General features: G+C 34.9%; 1 protein-coding gene across 1 annotated transcript in view; it reads right to left on the minus strand.

Moving 5' to 3' along the window:
* Positions 1-25,457, minus strand: part of RELN (reelin) — a gene marked incomplete at both ends in the record, with an annotated part of 436,674 nt that overhangs the window by 148,077 nt on the left and 263,140 nt on the right. Inside the window, 8 exons of the mRNA XM_084229490.1 lie at positions 731-892; positions 1,552-1,785; positions 5,812-5,878; positions 9,835-9,944; positions 10,858-10,986; positions 11,801-12,009; positions 13,700-13,812; positions 21,203-21,354. Of these exons, the coding sequence (XP_084085616.1) occupies positions 731-892; positions 1,552-1,785; positions 5,812-5,878; positions 9,835-9,944; positions 10,858-10,986; positions 11,801-12,009; positions 13,700-13,812; positions 21,203-21,354 (1,176 nt within the window). The remainder of the gene's footprint in view (positions 1-730; positions 893-1,551; positions 1,786-5,811; positions 5,879-9,834; positions 9,945-10,857; positions 10,987-11,800; positions 12,010-13,699; positions 13,813-21,202; positions 21,355-25,457) is intronic.

Consider the following 25,457-nt stretch of genomic DNA (forward strand, 5'->3'; position numbering starts at 1 on the left):
TAAAAGATTTCAATGAGCTGGTGTTCTAGGAGGGAATGGATCCTTTGGACACTATCAAAATTGTACAACTAATGGTGATTACTACTTTCCTGACATTGAAGGATGGCCCTGCTTCAAGTAAAACTTAAATCTTATAGTTGTGACTATAGATTATGAAATATATAAGCTAAATAGAAAACAGAAATGACCTTCAGACAGAGTTTAAATATATCATCACATTTTATCTTTGCCAGGGATTCTATACATTCTAGAAAAATGTCTTTGTACTTGTTACTTAATTATATGCAAATTTAAAAAACATATTGGTTATCAGATTTTATAAATTTTTACCTTATACAATTTATATAAGACAACATACATTTTATATCACTAACAAATATTTGTTGATATTTACAATTTAGTACTATATTAAATCATATCCAATAGTTTATCCTATATTTAATTTAAGAAAATTAATGATAGCTGTTTTTCTTTTCTAGTCATCAAAATATTTTCCTTAAATACACATTTCAAAGTATGAGTTAAATTTCTTCAAATTATCAGAAGTCAGAAGACAAATGATCCATTGGTTAGAGGAATATGACAGTAGTTTTTCACTGCAAGACACATCCATCTTTGTCCTCACCACCTTTCTACAGAAAAATATCTGGAATAGTATATCACTTAATTGATGATTTCTCCAGGAAGGAGAAGTCACTCTAACCATTTTCCCAAATCTTTTCCAACATACCTGGGCTCATGATAATTGAGATATGAATAGTGTTCCAATAGTTTCCAAGTTATCCCATTATCATAAGAATAATGCAATAAAACTCCTTCACCAGGTTGGTCAGGGGCTCTGCATGTGCTTAGAACAGACTTGCTTCCCAGCCTTAATGTGAACTGGAGAAACCTGGACACGAATTGTCTATGATTAGTGTGTGCATAAACATTTTTAATCACAATGTTCGTATGGGATTTTAAATAATTTCAAACAAATTTGATGAACTACTCAAAAGCTACAGGCATCCATTCATCCCTTTTTTATAAAATGTAAGTAATTTCACTGTGAGATATATGAATAAGTGCAGAAGATGAGGTCAATGCACATGTTATATACAGATATAGCCATCCAAATATAACTATGTTTATACATCTTTGTATACATTCGTGTACATACTTAAAATGCCAATCATTCCTTTACTGCATTATTTATTAGGCACTGGAGGAAGGGAAGATGTAGGGTAAATTTAATCAGCCCCTGCAAGCTGTCAAATAAATAAAACTACATAAATAATTAATTAGCCCTTGGCTTGAGAACACAGTTTTGATGTTAACACTTCATATTTTTTAAAATCTAGTAAGTCTTTAGCATTGTAAAGTCATCAGTGAACCTTTTAATTTATTAAAAACAAGGGCAAGTTAACCCAATATAAACTAAGCTCCCTTTCACCCTGGTTAATATTTGGAAGATCAGCAAAAAAGAAAAGAGACTAAAAATGAAAAATAAATAGATCTAAATTCAATCACCAGTATCTGGTTTTTGCATGCTTTCTACCACGCCTTACTTACCTGGATTGTGAGCTGTCAAGAAAAGATGTAATTAATTGGCGCCTCCCATCTTTGTTGAAAACCAGGGCCTTACCACTGGCCAAGACACCACAGCCAAAGCTTACTTCAGCACCACGGATAGAGTAAAAGTTATGGTAAGAGGAGAGCCTGGAACTGCCAAAGCTTTCAGAAATAAACATTGGGAATGTCTGGGATGCCATCTCACAAGCTGGGCCAGAAAATCCAGGGTCACATCTGAAAGAGATACCATGAAATTAAATCTTAAACTGTTGGTCTTTTCAGAGATTCCTGAACCTACTTCAGGGAGCAGGATGTGCAAAGGTCAGGATTTGATTGAATGGCAAGTAAGGCAAGCAAGGCTTATTAGTCTTTAGAGAATATTGAATCTGAAGTCTTGATAAGAGCAGAGCAACTGCAAATATTGTAGAATATAGTCTTTGTGTGTTCCTGCTATAAAAAGCTTCAAATTAAAACAATTAGACACTCCCCTTCAACCAATGCCAGCAATTTTCTGCAAATGCATGTACTTTTGTGCAATTTCCAACTTAAAATCTTTGTTAAAGGTATGTCTGTATGATTTTGCTCATGATGATGTCCATTAAGTTTATAAAAGAAACAATGTAAGTAAGTTAATTTCAATAAGGTATCTAGAATAAATTATCTCTAAGAATGTAAAAACACACGTTTGTGATTGGAATTATTTAAAATATTTGGAAAGATTAGACAATAAATCTCCCTTTAACTATTCCAAACTTAGATTGGCTTACAAAGAGAATGTGCACACCTTTGACCTACATAGATGTCCTTAGCAGAACTGTGTTGCCTCTCAGTGGAATCCCAAATTAGCAGTGCTTCAAGAAAAATAGGGGGGAAAAAATCCCACACACAACCTGCCTGCTGCCATTCAAGGGTGCGTTGTATTTATGTTGCTGCCCAGAATACATTTGGAGCCCCTGAGTCTTCTCTCAGTGAGAATACTCATCACAGATGGCTCACTCAACAACTGGATATTAGATACCTCTTTTATTTTAAGACATTTACTCATCAGGAATTGGTTTCAAATTCATTATTGTTTCTCGCTATATTTTTGATGCCACCCATTATAATGTTAAATTAGTTCCTTTCTTGGCTGGGGTGAGGGGGTTTTCATCAAACCAGTCAAACCTTCCTAGAGTCTGGAACAAGTCTTTCATAAAGTCAGTATATCAAGAAAGTGCTATTATGGTATAAATCAGAAGGCTACTTCCATAGAACTAGTACAGAAATGCGAATCTATGCTGGCCTCACAGAGCATATGAATGTGCTAAGATGAAATGCCAAATTTTATGTGTACCAGATTTCCTGGGAGAGAAAGTCATAGCAATCATCAGATTATCAAAGAAGTAGGACCTTAAAATGTCAAGATATCACAATACTATTGTATTTGAGGGTTGTTTTTGCATTAGGGATGGGTGTGGAAATGAAAACCAGCATTTACAGAGCATGTAATGAGTCTTAAATAGTTTTCTTTTTTCATGTGTTATTTCATTAACCTAGACTCTGAATAGCCAAGCAGTCTCCAAAAAAGGATTAAAAAAATCATCTGAGGAAGGTGCATTTTTAATATTGGGAAACTGAATGTGGTTCAGCATGGCCACAAATTGGAATAACTGTCCCCCAATAAACTATTGTCAGAGTGCACGAAAGGGCAAATGATTTTCCGCGTGTCTTTTTTTTTTTATAGAGGCATGTTTTTTAATTTTATTTATTTATTTGTTTGTTTGTTTGTTTTGTTTATATATGCACTGGGTACAGTCAGAAGTGCGGGAGGGTGAGAGAATTCACCAGAGCCAGAGCGGGGAGCAGAGCAGGCAGAAGGACCGAAGTACACTGCTGAGGGGAGCAGCGGGCGGCAGGAGAGGTCTGCGCGCCATGTGGGACCCTCCTCCGGTGGCCCGGGAGCAGCCGGGGATCGAACTGGTGCCGAAGAGGCCGCGGGCAGCTTCGCAACCCAGCGCTCAACTGCTGCGCCACCGGGGAGGCCCCCCGCATGTCTTAAATGTGTCTGAGGACCAGTCACTGTGAGGAAAGTTACCATTCAGGGATGACTTACATTGGAGGCAGTCACATTTAATAGTTTTGAAGGCATACTTTTTTTTTTTAATAGAGGCATGTTTTTATTTGTTTGTTTGTTTGTTTTGTTTATACATGCACTGGGTACAGTCAGAAGAGCGGGAGGGTGAGAGAATTCACCAGAGCCAGAGTGGGGAGCAGAGCAGGCAGAAGGACCGAAGTACACTGCTGAGGGGAGCAGCGGGTGGCAGGAGGTCTGCGCTCCATGTGGGACCCTCCTCTGGTGGCCGGGGAGCAGCCGGGATCAAACCGGTGCCACAGAGGCTGCGGGCAGCTTCGCAACCCAGCGCTCAACCACTGCGCCACCGGGGAGGCCCTGAAGGCATACTTTTAATCAAGTTACTCAGTTGGGATATATGCTGATAAAGATTCCAAGCACATATTTAAAATACCTTTGCAGCATTTATTTCAAAGCAAAGTATTGATGACTTTGGGAATGACATGAAGAAATCTTGGCCTCAAATATGTCCTCCAATGTTTCATCTACCCACCCTTAAATATATATATATATTTCCTATATGTCAGGAAAAAAGCCCTCACTGTTAAGGTGGCACTTGTGTAGAAAGGGTTCTAATGATCTTTCATCTAACAGGAGTGGGTTAGTGAGTTGTCAGTTTGGAAACATAGGTTTGAGCACTGGATATAGGTAAAAAAGTGTACCCTTATACTTTAAATTTGTTTGCATTTCTTTTTAGATTTTCGGAAATCTAAAACACTTTCAAGGAGACCAGAATCCTGGTAGAAAGTAACAGAAATGAAGAAGAGAGCAAGGGAAGGAGGAAAACACAAAGCCAGAGAGGCCCAAAACTCGAGAATATGTTTAAAGGAAATAGGTCATCTTGAATATGAATTTTTTTTTTTAGATATTTCTTTTTTTTTTTTTAAAGATTATTTATTTATATAAGTACTGGGTACAGTCAGAAGGCAGGAGGGTGAGAGAATTCACCAGAGCCAGAGTGGAGAGCAGAGCAGGCAGACTGACGAAATACACTGCTGAGGGGAGCAGCGGGTGGCAGGAGATGTCTGCACGCCATGTGGGACCCTCGCCGGCCACCGGGGATCGAACCAGCACTGCAGAGGCTGTGGGCAGCTTCGTAACCCAGTGCTCAACCACTGCGCCACCGGGGAGGCCCCAATATGATTTTTTTTTTCTGTGTAATTTTGTCTAAACTTGACAAAGTACATATTATTGGAAAAAGAGGTAATGCCAAGATAGTGCTCAGTCACAGATGAAAAATTAAATGAATATTACATAAAACACTGTTAGAAATAGAGAAGATACTAAAGTTTCAATTGCTGAAATATTTTGCAGAACCTCAGAAGGAATATCAGGATAATGTGTAGCTACAAAAAAACCAATAATGCCCCAAAGCATAGCAATGCCACTCAGATTTCTGTTTTCATCCATCATGGGTGACACAGATGGCTGCCTTAATAAAACCAGTTAAAGCAAAGAGAAATATGGTACACAAAAAATGAAGTATGCTATATAACCTGTTATAATTATAATCTTTTAAAAATAGCACTTTCTATTTTCATTAATAAAAGCAGTTGTCATTTCAGATAATTTGTTTTCAAAGCTTTTCAGTAATTCCTGGGACACATTGTTTAATCATCATTAGCAATTATTATTAATATGTAATGTTAATATTTCCCCTAGTTTTTAAAAAGTGGAGGAAAAAACTCAAAATAAAAATTAAGATAAGATTTCAGAACAACTTCAGGAATTACAAAAATGTCCAGTCTAATGTTAATTTTAAATGAAATGCACTATACAAAAGGGTAGTCCGGTTGTGGATTATAAATGAATATAACAAATTGAAGAAAACACTAGCCAATATTTTATAAATCTAATGAGTTAGTGTTTCTGGGCAGGAGTTGGTGATTGATTTAAAAGCACAGAGATGCATACTCAGTTTTGAAACAGAAACAGAAAACAAAGGTATTACAAGTTTTTTTACACAGTGTTTTAACACTAAACATAAGGTAATCAATGAAATCATTAAAAAAAATTCCATTTGGAATAACCTACTTTTTGGCCTTCAAAAGACCTCAAAAATCTAAAAAGAAATGAAGACAAATTAACATGACTGTGGCTTCAATATATAAAGTATATACCAAAAAATAGAAATATTTGAAAATGCTTACTTGCAACCATGTCGAGTGCACTGTCCTCTGCCAGAACAGAATTTGAGACAGGATGGCCCAATATATACTGTAGGGCAAAAGAGAGCATGTGAAATGTTGTGAAAGAATTGGAAAGACCAAGAACATCTCCAGCACATGAAATGAGTTTTTAAGCAATACCCATGAAATCTAGCCTATTGTACGTTTGTGGTGCACAGGAATCTAGGGTGATGTGTAGAGGACTAGAGGCATCTAATTATAAATCTGTTGGAATTGTTTTAATTTACACAAATAATCCTTTTGAGATTTTAATGTTTCAAGCAACGAAGTTAGGAATAATAATTTGGGTTCCTTCATGGAGTCACTGCACCTAAAATTATTTTAGGCAGTAAATTAGTACTTCTGTTTTGAACTTTTACATAGTTATATTCTTTAGGTAGACATAAAAGATTTTCAAAGGATTAAAATGATATATTAAAAAATGGAGACATTATAATTTAACCTAAAAACTATAATTTCCTTTCTTATAGGGGGAAATCTATGACATTGCAGGTTAAGTATTACAAGTGTTTATCAATATTAATCCACTCTTCCTGAAATGGAGAGGAAACAGATTTCTGTTGTTGAGCATGAAGTCTTCACCATAATGTAGATCTTTTCCTAAATGATGGGCTTGGCTGGTCATGATATTACAAACCTAAATTCTAATCTTTGAAATGCTGATTGTTAAATGATACTCAAATACTTAGATTCAAAAACATTTAAATATATTAAGCATTTGGATAATCAATACAATCAAAAATACCAAATATAGTAAAAGTGGGACAAAATCAATGAGGAATTAGTAATTCAATGGTTATTAAGATCTCATGTATTTGAGTTCAGGTAAATATTTACCATTTCTTACCATTTTCTTCTCTATCTTATAATCTTATCAAATAGTTAAATAATTTTCTTTTAAAATCTACTTTCTTGTGGTCTCTGCTCCTAAAAGCACTTATTCCCTGGAGTCAGTGCAGGAATTCAAATGAAATGCAAAGCAGGCCAATGGAAAGACTCTTGCTAAAGGAAACCACTGGTTTAGGAAGAGATTAGCTAGAAAGCTGAGTGGTTCCAGGTATTGGTTTTAGGTGTCAAATAACCTTGGATTCAAATTTTGGGTTTCACCCAGGAAGCCTTGGATAAGTGATTTATGCCATCTCAGTTTCAGCATCCCTGTTCTTTAACATGGAATTATCTCTCCTGAGGAAAAAATAGGAGAAATAGTTCATGCTTAGCACCATTCAGATATAATCATTATCACCACACTGGAATCAGAGATTCTTTTATTTTTAATATTTTACTTTATATAATTCTTACATCATTTTTCATTTTTGCACAATGTATGCATGTTCATTTTGGTTATATTCCCCATACAATTGCACCCCCCCCCTTATTTTGACCCTAGTCCTTCTTCTCCCCGCCCCCCCCCACCATGTGTCTCTGGTTTATAGTTGCTTTTGATTTTGATTTTTACTTTGTATTAGTCTTTTTCCTGGGCCCTTATTTAGGTTTTCTAAATTCTTGCTATGAGTGAGACCATCCGGTATTTTTCTTTTTCTTTCCGACTTATTTTGCTGAGCATGATCCCTTCTAGCTCCATCCATGTTACTGCAAATTGCATGTGTTCATCTTTTTTGATTGCTGAGTAATATGGAAACAACCCAAATGGAGTCAGACATTCTTCACCACCTTTTTGACTAATCTGCTTTCATGGATTCTACTAGACATCAAGTACTGAGGAATCAGAAAAAAATTTCATTCTTTAATGTTGAGAAATGTATTGATGCTTTTCCAGCACTCTTGATTTTATCACTATGGTGGGATTTGCTCTAAACCCTGTAAGTGGTTCATTGCTTTCTTCAGTGAACTTTGGAGACTATCATATAGCACACATCATCAAAAAGTACCCATTATAAAAAAAAGTCAACAATAAAACAAGACTTTCCAAGTCGACGAAATAAATGCAATTAGTAATTTTGTTGTTATCCCTCCCTGCTAACAATGGAGGCATTAGGGCTCCTAATATGAGCAAGTTTACAGCCTAGTTCCTAAGAGTCTGGAAAGGATGGACCATCTTTCTTCACTTATCACTGATGTAATTAAGTCAACAAATTTTACAATGGAAGATTTTTCATTTTGCTAAGAATTTCAGAACAATTTTCAAAATACTTCCTTTACTCCTTAGCAGGAACTAATTTCAACATTAAAGGTATACCTAACAGTATTAGGACATTAACCTGGTTTTTTCCCTGTTTGTTTCTCTTGACATAATTCTGGATTTTATAATTGCATAGTAAAATGGAAATGATTTCAGTGGTGGTCTTTGGCAAGGTGTCGTAAATATCTCTCAGGAAGGAGTGTTTGTGTGTGTATATCCTCTTCTTGCCTTGTGAAGAAGCCAGAGAGCAGATCCTGTTTTTGTGAAAGTGTCACATACAGTGTCATTGAAATGATACTGTCCTCAGTTTTGTACTGGCCACATACTGCTAACCGTATTCCTTCCACATATTTTTACCTTTTCTCATTCTACTCAAAGCATGAAGGTAGGAACGCAGGATGTGTATGTAGTAAGTGCTTTCTGACTTAGAATCATGTTGTATTAGTCTTCTTTAGAAAATTTATATAAATTTCTAAAATTTATATAATTTATAAATCTTTTCATAGGCTTATATGTGTTTTATTTAATTTTCTCATTTGTTTTATTTAATTGATTTTTCAATTTCTTTTATGATTATCAAAATAATATAAATTTATTATAGGATTCTTAAAAAGTATAACAGTAGGAAAAGCCACCCATATCTTCTTATACTATACCCTAGAACTAATTAACTGGTATAGTAATTTAAATGTTATGCAGACTGTTCTACCAGTGGAGAGACTCCAATTTAGCAAATTCATCTTTAGATGTTTCTACAAATGTTTTGCACTGTTTATGTCCATTTAACACATGTGATCTTTGAAGTCTGGACTTTTTATTGGTCTTCTTTGCATACAGATCATTTAAAGAATTCATATAGGTAATTAACAAATTACCTAGCCTGAAATTATTCCCAAATTTCAATAATTTATTTAATTGTGTTCCAATTTCTAAATTATTCAAAAATATAATTCATGAAAAAACAGCATTAAAACGGTACAGATTTTTCCCACTTTATAAAATTGACTATTTTTTTTTGCTATTCCCTAGTCTTAAGGCTATGATAAATTTACCTAAGCATTGATGTTTTGTCCACTTCCCTCCCTTTTCTATTTCCTTATATACAAGCATGCAGTCAAATTTATATAGTTTTTGAAAACAGGAAATCTATAAATCTGTCCAATTATTAGCAACCTAGAAAGAGTTGGCTTTTAAGAACAAGAACAGGAAATTTACAGTTCTGAAACCCAATAGTTTAAATATCTTCTCTTACACATGCTTGTCATAAGTGATATTGGCTTTAAAGCAATGCAAAAGCTTATCAATGATTCAGTTAAAAATTAAAGAACACTATTTTTATGTATATACAAATTTTCCTTTTATACTGCTTTCTGAATAGGAGGTAGAAATTTCAATAGCATTTTAGAGATGATGTTTCCTGATGTGTGGTGTCTGCGTCTAAAAGATAAGCATTCCAGATGTTGTGGTAGTTGCTAAGAGAAGAATGGGCCTTATTTTAATACATGCAGTATGGTAAGTATTTATGTTAATTTTATATCAGACATTCAAAGAAAATGTTAGGATAGCCCTTGTCATCAACTGTGAATTTGAGATTCAGGGCTTTATGCATTTTTAAATTATGTATGTTGAAATATTCTAGCATCTAATATTGCTGACTCTACTGCCTTTTTTTTCTGATTGTGCATCCCTGGGCTTCTAATGGAATGCAAAGGAGAATGGGAAGAAAGGGCGTTTAATGAAGCTCAAGACCATGACTTAGAAATGTGATTAAGTCTGTGCTGACGAACAAAAGCACAGGAAGACTCTACATCAATGGCATGTGATTATGACAAACATAAACTAACCATTATCAATTGCCCACATGTTTCCAAGGATTGGTCCTGTTTGTCTCCAGCGAATTCTGGTGTCCTGGGTTAGTGCTGCGTTAGGAAGGGGAATAGTTATTCGGTTCCACCTGCAAGAAATTTAGCACAAAACAGCTTCACAACTATGTTCAGATCTTTGTATCTATTTTACATGCTTTTGATATGCTAGTCTCTGTATGCTTGGGGTAACATAAACTCTTTAAATTCACCTATGAAGTTTGTTTGTTTATAATTTTACAATAGACATCATAACTTCTAAAAACATTCATAGCACACTAGAGGGTTGGTTTGTTCGAGGCAGCAAGTGAAATTTACTTTGATTTTAGACATTCTTTTCAGAAAATTCTACACCAATACTCATACTATAAATATTATTCTATGGTAAGTATCTGCTCAGAATTGAGGTACTGATAACTTTTTACTTTTTGCTATTCTCTAGTCCTATGTACATATAAAGATGGGCTGAGAAAGAAAATACTTCTCAGCTTAATTTGACTTCCTTGGAAATATCTCTGCTATTATCTAGGGGCAATGGATTTTACATAGTCATCTTTAATTAGCAATCCTGGAAAGGGTTTATCCTTGTTCTTAATTTAAGGGGAAAAAAGTGGAAAGTTAGAGAGTAAATCTTGTTATACAGGTGTCCATAGCAGAACCAGAACTTGAATCAAAAATCAATTCCATTTTTATATGCTGCATCTTTTCATAAGTATTTTGATTGCAAGTTTTTGTCAGTAACCACATGATCACTATAAGAATGAAAAGTTATGTAATTCAAAATATGACTCGAATACTTAAAAGAATGGCTATACAAATTGTGATCTTGCATTAGAATTACAAAAGTTACTTTTTCTTTCTCTTAACAAGATAACTTTTAGCTGAATAAGAGAAAGTAGATTCATTACCTATTATGCCAAAAATATTAGTCTTGGGCTTACTCATTGGTTGTGAGTCTGCAGCATGGATTCAAGTCTTTAGATCTCTTAAAGAGAATTTACTCACCCACTGTAGTTTTCAGAGGAGTAGATAGTGCTGTGGGGGAGGTGGGGTCCAGCACAGATCTCAGGTAAGCATTCAGTATGAAGAAGGGACCAGGTACGCCCGTGGTTGGTAGAAAACTCCAAGCTGACACTGATAACACCAGAACAAACACAACAAAAAAAAGGGCAAAGATAACAAATACAATGGAATTATTTATCTCTGGCTAAATACATTTCAATCATGAAGCTAGTCTAAACATTTTTTAAGCTGCTATTTCCAAAATGATTATTTTCCCTCCACTGAAGTCTGAGGCCAGCTTTCAAAGGGCAAGCAGTTAAATTACTGCTATAGAAACAAACTATGTTTTAAAGACAACAAATGGTAACATGAGTTTGTACTCCTGAATTTGATGGATGGCAAAGCAATTACCATGTCTCACACTGCCACTTCATCCTGTGAATGTGAGGCTGACAAAAATCTTAGAAAGGACATGAGCAACACTTCAGCAAGGAAACTGAGAAGTCATAGCTCTTGAAGTGCTAATTGATTTCCATGCCTATTATTAGGGGGTCACTAACCAACATGAAGTCAAGCTTTATTTTTCCCAGTTATTTGTTTTTTCTCCTCTCAGCAATCTGTTGAAATGGAGCATTGCCACAGCACGTGTGAACACCTCTGAGACCTAAGATCAAGTTCTTTGAATGAAGTCATTTCTACTTAAAATCTAGCCAATCATACCCTGTACATTAATTGAAGAACTTTTCTTTTGGGAAAGTGCAGATTTCATTATGGAGAAATATATATGTGTGTGTGTATATATATATATATATATATATGTCTCTCTATATATACATGTAATTCAGTAGAAAATCTATTGAGAAGTTACTACAATCTAGCTGCAATCCATGTATTCATTTTTAATTAATTTTGTAAGTTTACACACTTACAAAGTAGGGTTTCCCACCTGTTACCAGGTTGATGAGTTCCACATCCAAGATTAATGGAAAACTGTATCATGTGCGACATTGTAGAAGGGAGAACAGGTAAGACATGGAAAAAGTCTACAGCCCAAACATTTTTATTATGTCCTTGATGGGTCTTTTGCCTGAGACAAAATTTGGTAGCAGGAGTCTGAAGTTCAGGATTGATGACCACAGAAACCAAAGATGGAACCTTTAAAACAAAGGAAACCCAAGTCATTCCTTATCTTCCTTTTCCCTTGGTGAACTCTCCTAGATTCAGTCTTGCAGTCACTATGTACATAGCTGTCATTTATTAAGCACCAAGCAACATCCTCTGTGTTCCATTTGTTATTTCATATGGAAGATGCTATTCTTGGGGGGGGGGACATTTGTTTTAGTCACTTAGAATTTCTCTTTTTTTAGGCAAGTAGAAATCTCTATAACTAATTAGGCTCTCCCTGCCTGAAGATAAATTGGTATAAGGTCCTTAAAAGTTATCAAAGCATGTGTATCCATTTTATCTATCTTAACACAAAGAAAAGGCATTTGACATTTATACTTTATCATCATTCTTCTTTACAGTAGATTCACATAGTACAAATGGTTTGCCAGGCTAGATATTCTGAGAATAGGCCTCTAAGCAGAAACACAGTCAAAGAGTCAACGCATGCTAATTTACATAATAAATTTGGTCTGAGGCATGCAGATGACTGGAGCAGGTACCACTGTACCAAGTCTTGCCTGGAAAAATAGTCCACTATGAAATCCTAAATGGTATAATTTGGGTGATCTTCACATGGGGAAAATGCTGGATTCTTTCTCTGGTTGTTCCCTATTCTGACTTCAATGCTTATTTCCTGGCTTACTGAAACCATAAGATATTAAGTGATTATGTTCAAACTCTTGAAAGCACCTAGGGTGGAGAGTTTAACCAATAATGAATGTGTGTGTAGTTTCAGGAAACTAAATCTATGACTAGAAAAAGAAGAATTCTATCCCTTATGACAAGTATTATACATAATCTTGAAGATGTTTCCAACATCTGCAGAACCAACACCTGTCATAAATCCAAAAGACAAAGAAAGAAGGTCAACATGATCTAATTAGCAAAGAAAAAAAGCAAAGGTAATAACAACGTATTTTGCCTAGGAAGTCTCAAAATGCTGGATAAAAACTTTTATACCTGATAGCAAGTGTATGAGGCTACATAATTAGAACCACTTTTAGGGCTTTCCTGAGGACAAGAATAGCTGTCAGTCAGGATATTGAGCTCTGCTTTATTGTCTCTGAGGCTTAATTTATTCTTGACAAACCTTATTTTGTTTGTATCAGAAAAAAATGTGATGTTAAAATGTCTATGTCACGTTTAAAGAAATCTGGCAACTTTCTGGGCTGCAGAAGACAGATTTATCCTTTATCTCTAGCATGACCTTCATGGTTTTATTATTATTATTTTTTTAATTTAAATTTTATTTTTATATTCCCCATGCAATTACAACCCCTTATTTTTACCCCAAGCCCTCCTTTTCCCGCCCCCCACACCCCACAGAGTGTCTCTTGTTCATAGTTATTTGTTGATTTGATAGTTTCTTTCTTATAGTTATTCTTTTTCCTGGTCCCTTATTTAAGTTTTCTAGATTCCTGCTATGAGTGAGACCATCAGTATTTTTCTTTTTCTTTCTGGCTTATTTCGCTGAGCATGATCCCTTCCAGCGCCATCTATGTTGCTGCAAATTGCATGTGTTTATCTTTTTTGAATGCTGAGCACGCCTATGTTTATAGCAGCACTATTTACAATAGCTAAGATTTGGAAACAACCCAAATGACCTTCATGGTTTTAATCTGTGCTTGTCTAGAGTATCTAGGATGGGGTGATTTGGTGCATGGATTGATATGTGTACCTTATATGAGGAATAGGAAAGGGTATCCAGTGTAATATGCTCTTTTCTTCCTTCAATCTTTGCATATAGGATGATATCATTTTCATGAGAATCTCCAGGGTCACAAATTCCTCCTGCATAAAACAAAAATTTTAAGTTTTCAGTATCAACTTGCATTCAGTATCAACTACATATCAAATATAATATTAAATTTCAGAATAAAAAATAATTATAGAACCTAGAGGTTACTTAAAAATGACTCTAAACAAAGGTAACTGTACCTAGGGAAATAATTTATGAGGATAGTTCAGACAGGCCATGCTAAAGATCAAAGACATGACATTTGTGAAGTCCAAACTACTTGCTGAATGAGATTACTCATATAATCGTCACATGAAATCAATGTCATTGATTGCATGCCCATATTTTAGCCCTCATTAAAAAGATATGCTCTGCTTTTTAATAAACTATTACTTCCTCATATTTGAAGTCATTATGGATAAAGTTCAGAAGCTATTGATTGTTTTTTTAAAAAGTTTGGTAACTAAGTCAAAATTTTCTGAATGTTTTATTTAAATAGTTACAAGTAGAATCTATAATATTTGAGCCCATATTTGGTATTAGTATTTTATTTCATTTTATTGAGGTAACATTGGCTTACAACAATGTATGATTGAGAGGTATAGGTTCACACCTCTTCAGGTATATGTTACCATATAACACCCATTATCAAGGCATCCATAGTCTTCCACCACATTCCATTGGGAACCCTCCACATTTAGCTACTTCCTTCTCCTTCCCATGTCTGGTAACCTCAATTTTATGGTCAAATTCCAAGGTTTGTTATTGGTTTGGTTTTATCTGACCGTTTGTATTATTTCACTATATTTGACATATTAATGACACCATCCAGTATTTGTCTTTCTCTTTCTGACTTATTTTGCCTAGCATATTTCTGTCCATTTCTATCCATGTTGATGCAAATTGCAAGAGTTTATCTTTTTTTTCATATAGCTGAGTAACATTCCATTGTGTGTGTGTGTGTGTGTGTGTTCTCATATCTTCCTAACCCACTTATTTACTTTTGAGCATTTAGGTGGTTTCCATAGCTTGGCTATTGTAAATCTACTAAATGTAGATTACTTTACATTTTTACTTTTGGTACCTCATTTGATTGTTGGAGGATATATACAGCAGTTTATTCCCTATCTCTCTACAGTCATATGAAATAATGGGACCCTAGAAGTAAGAGGTGTGATCCAGCTATTCCACTCCTAGGTATTTACCCCAAGGACACAGAATCACTAATTCAAAAGGGCACCTGCACCCCTATGTTTATAGCAGCACTGTTTACAATAGCTAAGCTTTGGAAACAACCCAAATGCCCAAAATGAGATGACTGGATCAAGAAGATGTGGTACATATATACCATGGAATATTACTCAGCATTCAAAAAAGATAAACACATGCAATTTGTAGCAACATGGATGGCGCTGGAAGGGATCATGCTCAGTGAAATAAGCCAAAAAGAAAAAGAAAAATACCGGATGGTCTCACTCATAGCAGGAATCTAGAAAACTTAAATAAGGGACCAGGAAAATGAATAACTATAAGAAAGTGAAAATCAAAATCAACAAAAAACTATGAACCAGAGACACTTTTAGGGGGGCGGGGGCGGGAGGGGAGGGATTGGGGTCAGAATGGGGGGGCTGCAATTGTATGGGGAATATAACAATAAAATTTATTAAAAAAAAAAGCATACATTGTGCAAACATGAAAAATGATGTAAAAATATATAAAACAAAATAAAAATTAAAAAAGAAGTAAATGTGCTCACATGACTCAATGAAAATGAAGTAAATGATCCATTCAAAATTGGCAGAAAAGCTAAAAAGACACATCTCCAAAGAGGAAATGCAAATGGCTAACAGGTATATGAAAAAATGTTCAAGGGCACTTACAATCAGGGAAATGCAAATCAAAACCACAATGAGATACCACCTTACACCAGTGAGAATGGCACAGCGGTTGAGTGCTGGGCTGCGAAGCTGCCTGCAGCCTCTGCAACACTGGTTCGATCCCCAGCCACCAGCACGGGTCCCACATGGCGCGACAGACCTCTCCTGCTGCGCCCACTGCTCCCCTCAGCATTGTACTTCATCAGTTTGCCTGCTCTGCTCCCTGCTCTGGCTCTGGTGAATTCTCTCACCCTCCCACGCTTCTGACTGTACCCAGTGCTTGTATAAATAAATAAATAAATCTTAAAAAAAAAAAAAACAAAAACAACCTGGCAACAACAAATGCTGGTGAGGATGTGGAGAAAAAGGAACTCTCCTACATTGCTGGTATGAATGCAACCACTATGGAAAGCTGTGTGGAGGTTCCTCAAATTACTAAAAATGGAGCTACCATATGACCCAGCAAATCCACTCCTAGAAATCTACCCAAAGAACACAAAAACATTAATTTGAAAGGATACTTGCATCCCTATGTTTATTGCAGCACTATTTACAATAGGTAAGATGGAAACAACCCAAATGCCCCCAAATAGATGACTGGATCAAGAAGGTGTGGTATATATATACAATGGAACACTATTCAGCAATCAAAAAAGATAAACTTATGCCATTCACAGCAACGTGGATGGAGCTGGAAGAGATTGTGCTCTGTGAAATTAGTCAGAAGGAAAAAGAAAAATATTGAATGATTTCATTTATAGGAGGAGTATAGGGGAATCAAATAAGGGATCAGGAAAAAAATAATAAATAAAAAACCAAAGCTAGCCAGGAACTATAAATCAGAGACATTCTGCAGGGGAGGAGAAGGGAGAGGGATTAAAACAGTGGGCACAATGGGCAGCAAGAGCACAAGGGACTATGGGGATGGTTCATGAGTGACTTGGTGGTGGGAATTTTATGGGGACTACACCTGAGAGGAGAAATCAACCCTTCCACAAAAATGAACAATGATGCAATGATGTTATAAACACACACACACACACAGTTGATGATGAAACTGAATGACAGAGCTGGTGATTGAAACTAAAAGTTGCCCAACTAACTAGTAGTAGAGACAGAAGCTGATGTTACATCTTTAAACACTTTTACCTTCTATTCTTTTCACTAATACAATTGTCCAGTATCCTTATTATTGCTGATTTTTATCTACTATATGTATAACTTGGGTTTTAAAGAAATAGATGTATATCTAGGTGTCTTTTCCTACCCATCATTACCCTAAAACAACACCTACTGTAATAACAGGAGTATTTTATATAGCTAAATTTCTTGGAAAACATTCTATTTCAAAGATCCAAAATTTATAATATTAACTTTTAAATTTTATTTTACTTCAAAAAAAATCCTCCAATATTTAAATCAACCAGTATCAATGTCAATTTTTATCTGCAGGCAATTTCTACAATGACAACAAAAAGTAAACTCAAAACTCTAGAACAAGTTTACTTCCTCCTGAGAGTAAATCTAGTAAGTCAACAAACATTGATTGATACTATCTCTATAAATAAATGAAAAAGTGTCAATTTTTATAAATATCTGGTTCAAGCTCAATCTGGGTAATTGGGGTTTGATCTTGAGGACAAATTACTGATAGGTGAAGTTAAGTAAGAAAGCTAGAACTTAATCAGTACAAGATAGAGGACAATAACAAAAGTAACTTGGATGGCAATATTTTTAAGCATTGAAATTTGGCATGTTATATCTGCTAGACATATGTAACTTGGCATATAACAAATATTTACTGAGCTAAGTAATTTGAATTTAGAATAGAGAAAGCAGATTTAATGATAAAATGGGACTCATTCGAATAGATGTTTATTGTTCAAGGACAACATCTGTATATTATGATTCTGATATCTGATATTGGATTTTTTTAGTATTTCACTGATATTTAATGTTATAACTATAACTAGCGAAGACAATCTCTGTTTAAAAATATCTATATGAAATTCTTCCTTTAAGAATGTAATTTATCTATTGAGCACATATTAAAAACTAAACAAAAAAGAGGAAAAAATGTGAAAGGTCACAGCCATTATGGGTTAAAGAACCATAACCAAAGACACAGGAAACAGAACCATCAAGACTGTCTAATTTCATTAATTTGTTCCGTGTAAATCCTCTCTGCTCTCTTAAGAACAGTTCACGAATGGCACATGCTTTTCAGAGAGAAGAGAACTGAAATACATGTGGGAGGCTCATTCAGCCCAGAGTGACAGAAGGAAGTCCAAAAGAAGCCAAGACTTTTAAGTGATGACAGACTTTATCTGAAAGATCCCTCTGGGGGCAATTTATCAGTTCTGTGGAGTTTCAGTGACAGCAGCTCCTACAGAAGGGTATGCATTCTCCTTCAGCTTCACAGGCTTTGATGTATTGTGGAAAGGCAGGACTCAAGGGGCATTTTGTACAGCAATTAAGGTACAGGAGATTTCAGTAAAAAATAAATGGATAGTCAGTTTTTAAATATTTTAAGTCCAATTATAAGTTGCTTTTAAAGATACTCATTTATATCAATAAAGAGTTTTTTGTTGCCTCCCTGGTAGCTCAGCGATTGAGCGCTGGGTTTCGAAGCTGCCCGCAGCCTCTGCAGCACCAGTTCAATCCCCGGCTGCTCTCCGGCCACTGGAAGAGGGTCCCACATGGCGAGCAGACCTCTCCTGCTGCCCGCTGCTCCCCTAAGCAGTGTACTTCGGTCCTTCTGCCTGCTCTGCTCCCAGCTCTGGCTCTGGTGAATCTTTCACCCTCCCGCGCTTCTGACTGTACCCAGTGCTTGTATAAATAAATAAATAAACAAATAAACAAACAAACAAATAAATGAATGAATGAATGAATGAATGAATGAATAAATAAATAAATAAAAATAAATCTTAACAAAAAGTTTTTTGTTATTTACAATGTGCAGGGCATTGGGCTAGAAGGGGAAATAAGCCCTGGACCCCAAAATTTTGTCAGTTAACCAGGGAAATAAGATGAAGCGATATGAAAGGATGGTGATTAGCAGTAGGTATTTTGTGTTACTATAACTGCCCTCAAAATTGAGGGGGAAAAGAAGCAAGTGTGGGTTAAAAGACCTGTATATATAGGAGATGCTCAGTTAATATTTTTAAAATATTTATATATTTAATAAATGAATGAATGATGTATGTTATTTTTATTTTGTTCATTGCATTGTGCTTCTAAGAACAGTGCTGGGTACTGATTCTCAGTGAATTTGTCTTGAAAAAATAAATACATGAGTGAAAAAAACAGATTTCAAACTTTGAAAGTAGAACAAATTATTCAGAAATGGTAATCACAAGTAGATTGATATGAACCAAGGGGGGAAACCAAGAAGAATACACAAAGGGTCTGAAAGGAAGGGAGTGTGATCTGGTCCAGATTAACTGATTTTCCTAATGTGTGATGCTTGTTAGAGTGATTACTTACAAACTATCTGTCACATCTCATGTCTTCTCATATTATTTTCTTTTCCATCAGTTACCGACATTTTAAAGTCTTATCCTACTCTACCCTACCATCCGGTCCCATCCCATCCTGTCCTGTCCCATCCCAACCCCTCCCAACCCATCTTATCTTATCCCACCCCATTTTATCCTATGCTAATAACATTTGCTAGACACTACTTTCTCCTCATGATCCAGACCCCTTTCTTTTATTCTGTTTCATGGCAAACATCTTGAAGGAACAACCCTTTTTCAGAGACATATGTCTTTATTTCTTTTTACTGTATGTACTTTAGTTTTCCAGTTACCACACCATTGAGAATGCTCTCTCAAAAAAGTCACCAGTGGCCTGTCAGCCCTTATCCTGACTGCCCTCTCTCTCTCTCTCTCTCTCTCTCTCTCTCTGGCATTCCCTATATAGCTGATCAGTCTTGTCATCCTAACCCTGAGCTACTCTCCTTCCTTTCGTGTAGAATGACACCTTCCTTCTGCATCTCTATGTCTCTTCTCAGTCTGGCTTTTAGTGAGCCAGGAAAGAATTCTGTGTCCTCTTCCAATACCATTCTCATAATCCCCACAGTTGATAGGGTATGAACTTTAGTTGCTTCCTTCTTTTCATTTAGCCTATGACTGTCCCCTTGTCCAAAGGAGTTTTGTTTTTGGGCTCATTCAAAGTAATATTTTCTCTAATAGTCAATATTATTTTAATTAATTTATTAATAATCTACTGTGTTCCAGAAAAAAATTAAAATGACTTAATCTCTCATATAAAGGCCACTGCCATTGGGTTGATTTACTATGATTCACTATGGAAAATCCACAAATTCAAATATATAAAATTATATATTTGAAAATATATAATACCTAATGGGAAAAATACCTAAATTAGAGTAGTATACTGAATGTTTACTACAACCTTTTTTGGGGGGTTGGGGGGCTTAAGGTTTCCCAGGAATCACTTTTAATAAAATGAGAGCCAGTTTGAATTCAAATTATTTAAAGGAAATGGGCTCTTTAAAGGGAATGATCTTTAAACATACAAATCATTTCAGAGACAAGCTGAGGATACCCTTAATGTAGGAAAACTATTTTATTATATTCTATATCCACAACTTGCTTATTATCAAACAGATCATCACTGAAAATGAAGTAGCATCACACATGTAATATGTTTGGGAGCATGATACAACCTGGGGTTGACCATACCATTCTGAGTTGTAGGAAGTGAGGAATATGAGAAAAATAAACAGCCATTGCTGAGGCCTAGACTCAGGAGGCCTTTTTGTCCTGATGAACTGACAACTTTGCTAGTAAGTTCAAAGGTGGACAATGTTTATTTCCTGTTTCACTTCCAGGTGTTGCCTGTGCTTTTCCAGTCTTGCAACAAAGAAATCGTGTGACATCTACTCACATTTCTGGAATGATTTCCAGAATACATAACTGTGACTCTTGTTGACTAAAGGGCTAAATTGGAGAGGTCACATATTTCAACCCCCTAATTCCTGTCTGGGTACTTTTCCAAACTTGTAATTACTTATTTCCTCTGTAATAGTTTGAAGAAAAATACATCTTAGCATATTTTTATTTATATATTTGCTAACATATTAGAAAGTAGAAAGTATTTTAAAGTATTAAAAACTTGTTTCATTCTTAGCTTCCCACAACATAAAAGTTATGCAATGATGAGCTATCCTTAAAAACAAATGACTCACCTTGGTGACTGTTTTTTGTCCAAAGCTAGAAGCTCTGTACAAAAGGACAACTTTGTTTTCAGCTTCTCTCTTATTGTCTTTTCAGCTATGACCATTGAAGGGGAAGTAGAGGAAGATTTCATGGCACTGTGTCTTGAAGATAGGTCAGGGCATACCAGGGCTAGATAGATCTTTTACAGGATGGTTCTGGCAGGTTTGGTCTAAAGCAGGTGTGAGATTTTGCTCAACCAGTAGAAATTCATTATTCATGAATTTTCATTTTATATTCTAGACAACAATCTTACTTTCTCAGTATTAGGTGCTGGCCTAAAATCTGCCCTAGTTAAACAAAATTTGTTCAAATGTACCTACCCATAATGAAGTAAAACCTCAGGTTCCCATAACCAGTAGTGTCCATGTATGGAGTACACAATTTCCTCTCTCCATCTTTAAGGAAGACCATTGATAAACCTGATTCTATTGTTCCACACTCGGTACCAATGACAGCTCCCAGGATGTCCCACCTTAAAAAAATGAGAATCATTAAGAGTTAGACAAGTCAAAGCTTTGTAGAGTATAATATTTCATTTTTAATAAGGAATACATAATAATAAATAATTCTGAAATAAAGGTGTGGTAATACAGATTTTATTTTATTTTTTTTTTTTATAGAGGCATGTTTTATTTATTTATTTGTTTGTTTGTTTTGTTTATACATGCACTGGGTACAGTCAGAAGCGCGGGAGGGTGAGAGAATTCACCAGAGCCAGAGCTGGGAGCAGAGCAGGCAGAAGGACCGAAGTACACTGCTGAGGGGAGCAGCGGGCGGCAGGAGAGGTCTGCGCGCCATGTGGGACCCTCCTCCTGTGGCCGGGGAGCAGCTGGGGATCGAACCGGCGCCGCAGAGGCCGCGGGCAGCTTCGCAACCCAGCGCTCAACCGCTGCGCCACCTGGGAGGCCCAATACAGATTTTAGATATAAATCTAATGTAATTTAGACATTCAATCACAATTATGGTTTTGCTGTAGGAAGGTAAATTTAATTAATACTATGAGAAGTGTGTCTACTACATGATTAACTTTAGTCTCAAATAAAGGTGGGGAATCAAAGTTGATTTACCTTAACCTAAAGAAACAGGGAATTATAAAAGATATGTTACCATACCTTATGGGGTTTTACACATTTAAAGTACTTATAGAATGAAAAGTGTTATGAACTGCAAGGATCTTAAAATTTTTTAGAAAGGAGATGGGATTTACAGTGGATCTTGTATTTGTAGAAATTTGAATATGTAGACAACAAAAATGCTTTGTATTTTTATTCTCTTATTCTCTTTTGAATTTATTTCCAGTCAGGTCTAATTTGGTCATTGCAATTTACACAAATAACTTGCCTAAGATGGAAGAAACTTGGATACACAGAAGTGCTTTGCCTAAGGCCAACTGTGTGTTTGGCTCTAAAGTTGAGATCTTCTGTTTTTCAGTTTGCTGTTATTTTAGTAATTATGTACTATGACAGGATGATTATGTTGAACCATCCCAGTGTGTAATATACATGGGGCCAAAAGTTTAGGAAATGCCTATTTATTGTATTTTAACAAATTATATTCATCATTCAAGAAACAGATATATAACTTTTTGAGGCAATTCTTAATAGTATTGGATCACCATAAATTAACAAGAAATATCTCTTGACTCATACAAGAAAGCTTCACACTAGTTCATTGGTACTTTACTTGCTCCATTTATCCCAATTAAACCACAGCAAGTTAAGGTTATAAATGATACATATGATGACTCCTTTCAGGCATATATCTGCTTTAGACTACTTTTAAAATAAAAATTTATATTGAAGAAGATAGAATTGTCATGGACTAAAAGAATCTTCTATCCAAATAAGAAATAACACTACTAGTCATTTTCTCTTAATTACTAGTTGTAATTAAATAATTCTTCTACATTAATCTAAATGACTTCTTTTCACAACCTCTACCACAGAATTGAGTGAGATACGACTCAGACTGTTTATTTCTTTTTGGTCTTTATTTTAAAGTCCAACATATTCAAATTTTACTCTACATTAGTCTTTATTCCTCCCACTCTGTTAGATGATAACAAAAGTGAAGTTAATTTTTTTTAGAAATCAAAATATTTATAAGTGAGTGAAATAAATGTTTAGTCTGTTTTGAAGTAAATGAACCCAGACATGAAAAATCATTTTGTGAAAGTTTCATTGATTTTAATAAGTTATCTTGCACTTATTAAAAATTTAGTAGGAGTCTTTTAGCACAAGCTCATTCTTTCATGAATTTGTAGAAATACTGGCTCAAGCTTGGTTGGAGGCAAGTAACCCTGAGGGGATCCCAGAGCTCCATCAACTACTGAGGGGCTCAGGAGTGCTTTTCACCTCACTGAAGTTGAGTCCCCGTCGAAAAGGGTGAAAAGCTTAAAAATGATATGGTCTCTGAATCTCTCCTAGTATAACAGTTACCTGAAGTAAAATTATAACCAAATCTGTGAGGCTAGCAGAGGTATTTGAGGATTTCCGTGGTTTTAGTAATATTTTGGCATGGATGGCACAGCAATTTCCCTGAAAATGAATATTACTTTTCCAGATTTAAATTATGTTTTGCCCAAGTTGCATAGGACTGCATTTGAAGGAATGTCTCCTGGGGGGAAAGCTCACTGCAATATAGCAATTTATATTTATTCTTTGATGATTAAGTCTAAAAAAAAGCCCCTATATTATTTATCATAAACATAGTGATATTTATTATTTATTATAGAGTGGGGTAAAGTTGGAACACAGAAAAAATTTAATAATCAATAAAATGCCGTAAGGTAACCTTGCTCCTTAGAGGTAGCAAGGTCACAGTAGTATTTAATTTATAATTTAAAAATACAACTTTCTAGCTTTTATGTCAAGGAAGAGAAATATTTTTGTAAGAAAAAATATTTAAATAATTTTCTCAGCTGGAAAGATGATTTTCCTCCTTATCTGGTAGAGTTTACAACTTACCAGTTTGGAATGATTTGAGAATAAAATTGATTATGTTTTAAATCAGTTCATACTTAAATACCTTTAAGAATGATCTAAGAGAGTAGAACTTAACATGTTCACCAAAAAAAGATAAATATGTGAGGTGATATATGTGAGAATCTTTTCACAATGTATTTGTATGATGTTGATGTATACTTTAAATATCTTACAAATTTATGTCAATGATACCTCAAAAAGCTGAAACTTAAAAAAATACCTTCATATATTTAAAAAAAGTATGACACATATTTCTGAGGTGCAATAGGGCAGTGACTATCAAAAAAATTACATAATACATATATGTATTTATACACACTTACCTGATTGTCCAATTTTATTTTGATATCCCTTGTTTATTAGCAGGGGTTCAGTTAAACAGGTATGTTAGCCTTTTGAAATGATGATCTATATTTACTTACCACAAGAGACATTTCTTCATATGCAGTTAGGTTTTTAAAATCAAGTTTCAATATAGTGTGAAAAATGTGGTTCTAGTGGGTTTTTGGTAGAAAAATTTATGAATGAATATTTGCCAGAATTTATGTCAATTTTTTAACAATGAGGAGTGGGAGGAGAGAGACTTCGGGGAAGGAGGACTTTGTTTTTAATTTACACATTTGCTTTGCAAAAGGAAAATAGTTTCCAGGGAAAAGAAGGAAGACATTAAATTAATATGGTTATAAGCAGAATGAAACTTAAATTATCTCATTATGGGTTGATTAAAATTTTAAGAATATGAACCTAGGCAACAGAAATCTTATATTTTAATCAAAACTTTTTCTTTACTAGTATTGGTATATAATGCTCTAGAGGTAATGAAACATTTCAAATTATGTATGAAAATTAGTTTTATTATATTTTCCAGAATATATTAAATCACCTAATGTTGGCAACTTTAGGTTTAACTAAGATAAAGAATAAAGCCTGCCTGTAAGATCTCATATTTACCAAATAAGTTTTTTTTTTTTTAATTTACTATGGATTCTTTGAGGTTGAATAAGTTCATCACATCCATAAAGTCTCTATTTGGGATGAATTCTCTGATATTTAATAAGAAATGCACCACAGGTAAAGACCCTTCCACATTCATTTATATTCATGAGGTTTATCTCCAGTATGATTCCCGTGATGTCTAGCAAGGTATATACTTTGACTGAAGGCGTCTCCACCTTCATTGCATTCATAGGTTTTCCTTCTAGCCTGACAGCTTAGGTGAAGGCAAAAGATGAGCTCTGTTTGAAGGCTTCCCTGCATACACTGCATTCAAAAATTATTTTCTTCAGTTGGTTCCCCTGTGTTTCATTTAAATTGAATTTTGCTTTAGGTTTTTATTATTACATGCATTATGTTTATTTACACTCTTGTTGGAATTTCATTAATGAAGAATATTGGATTCAGAATAGTAGAAAGCACTTAGCTTTCTCACCAATAAGACAGAAATATAAACCATACTGGAGGATGTTTAGAGAAAATAATACACCATCTGAGACATTATAGTCTCAATAAATGTTAGTTTTCTTTTTTCCTCCTGTAAAACATAGTGCTATTTTTCTTTTAAAGTATGTTAAAATTGTAATTCAATTGAATT

Source organism: Talpa europaea (genome assembly GCF_964194135.1).
Source record: "Talpa europaea genome assembly, chromosome: 3".
In the NCBI taxonomy this organism is placed as follows: Eukaryota; Metazoa; Chordata; class Mammalia; order Eulipotyphla; family Talpidae; genus Talpa; species Talpa europaea.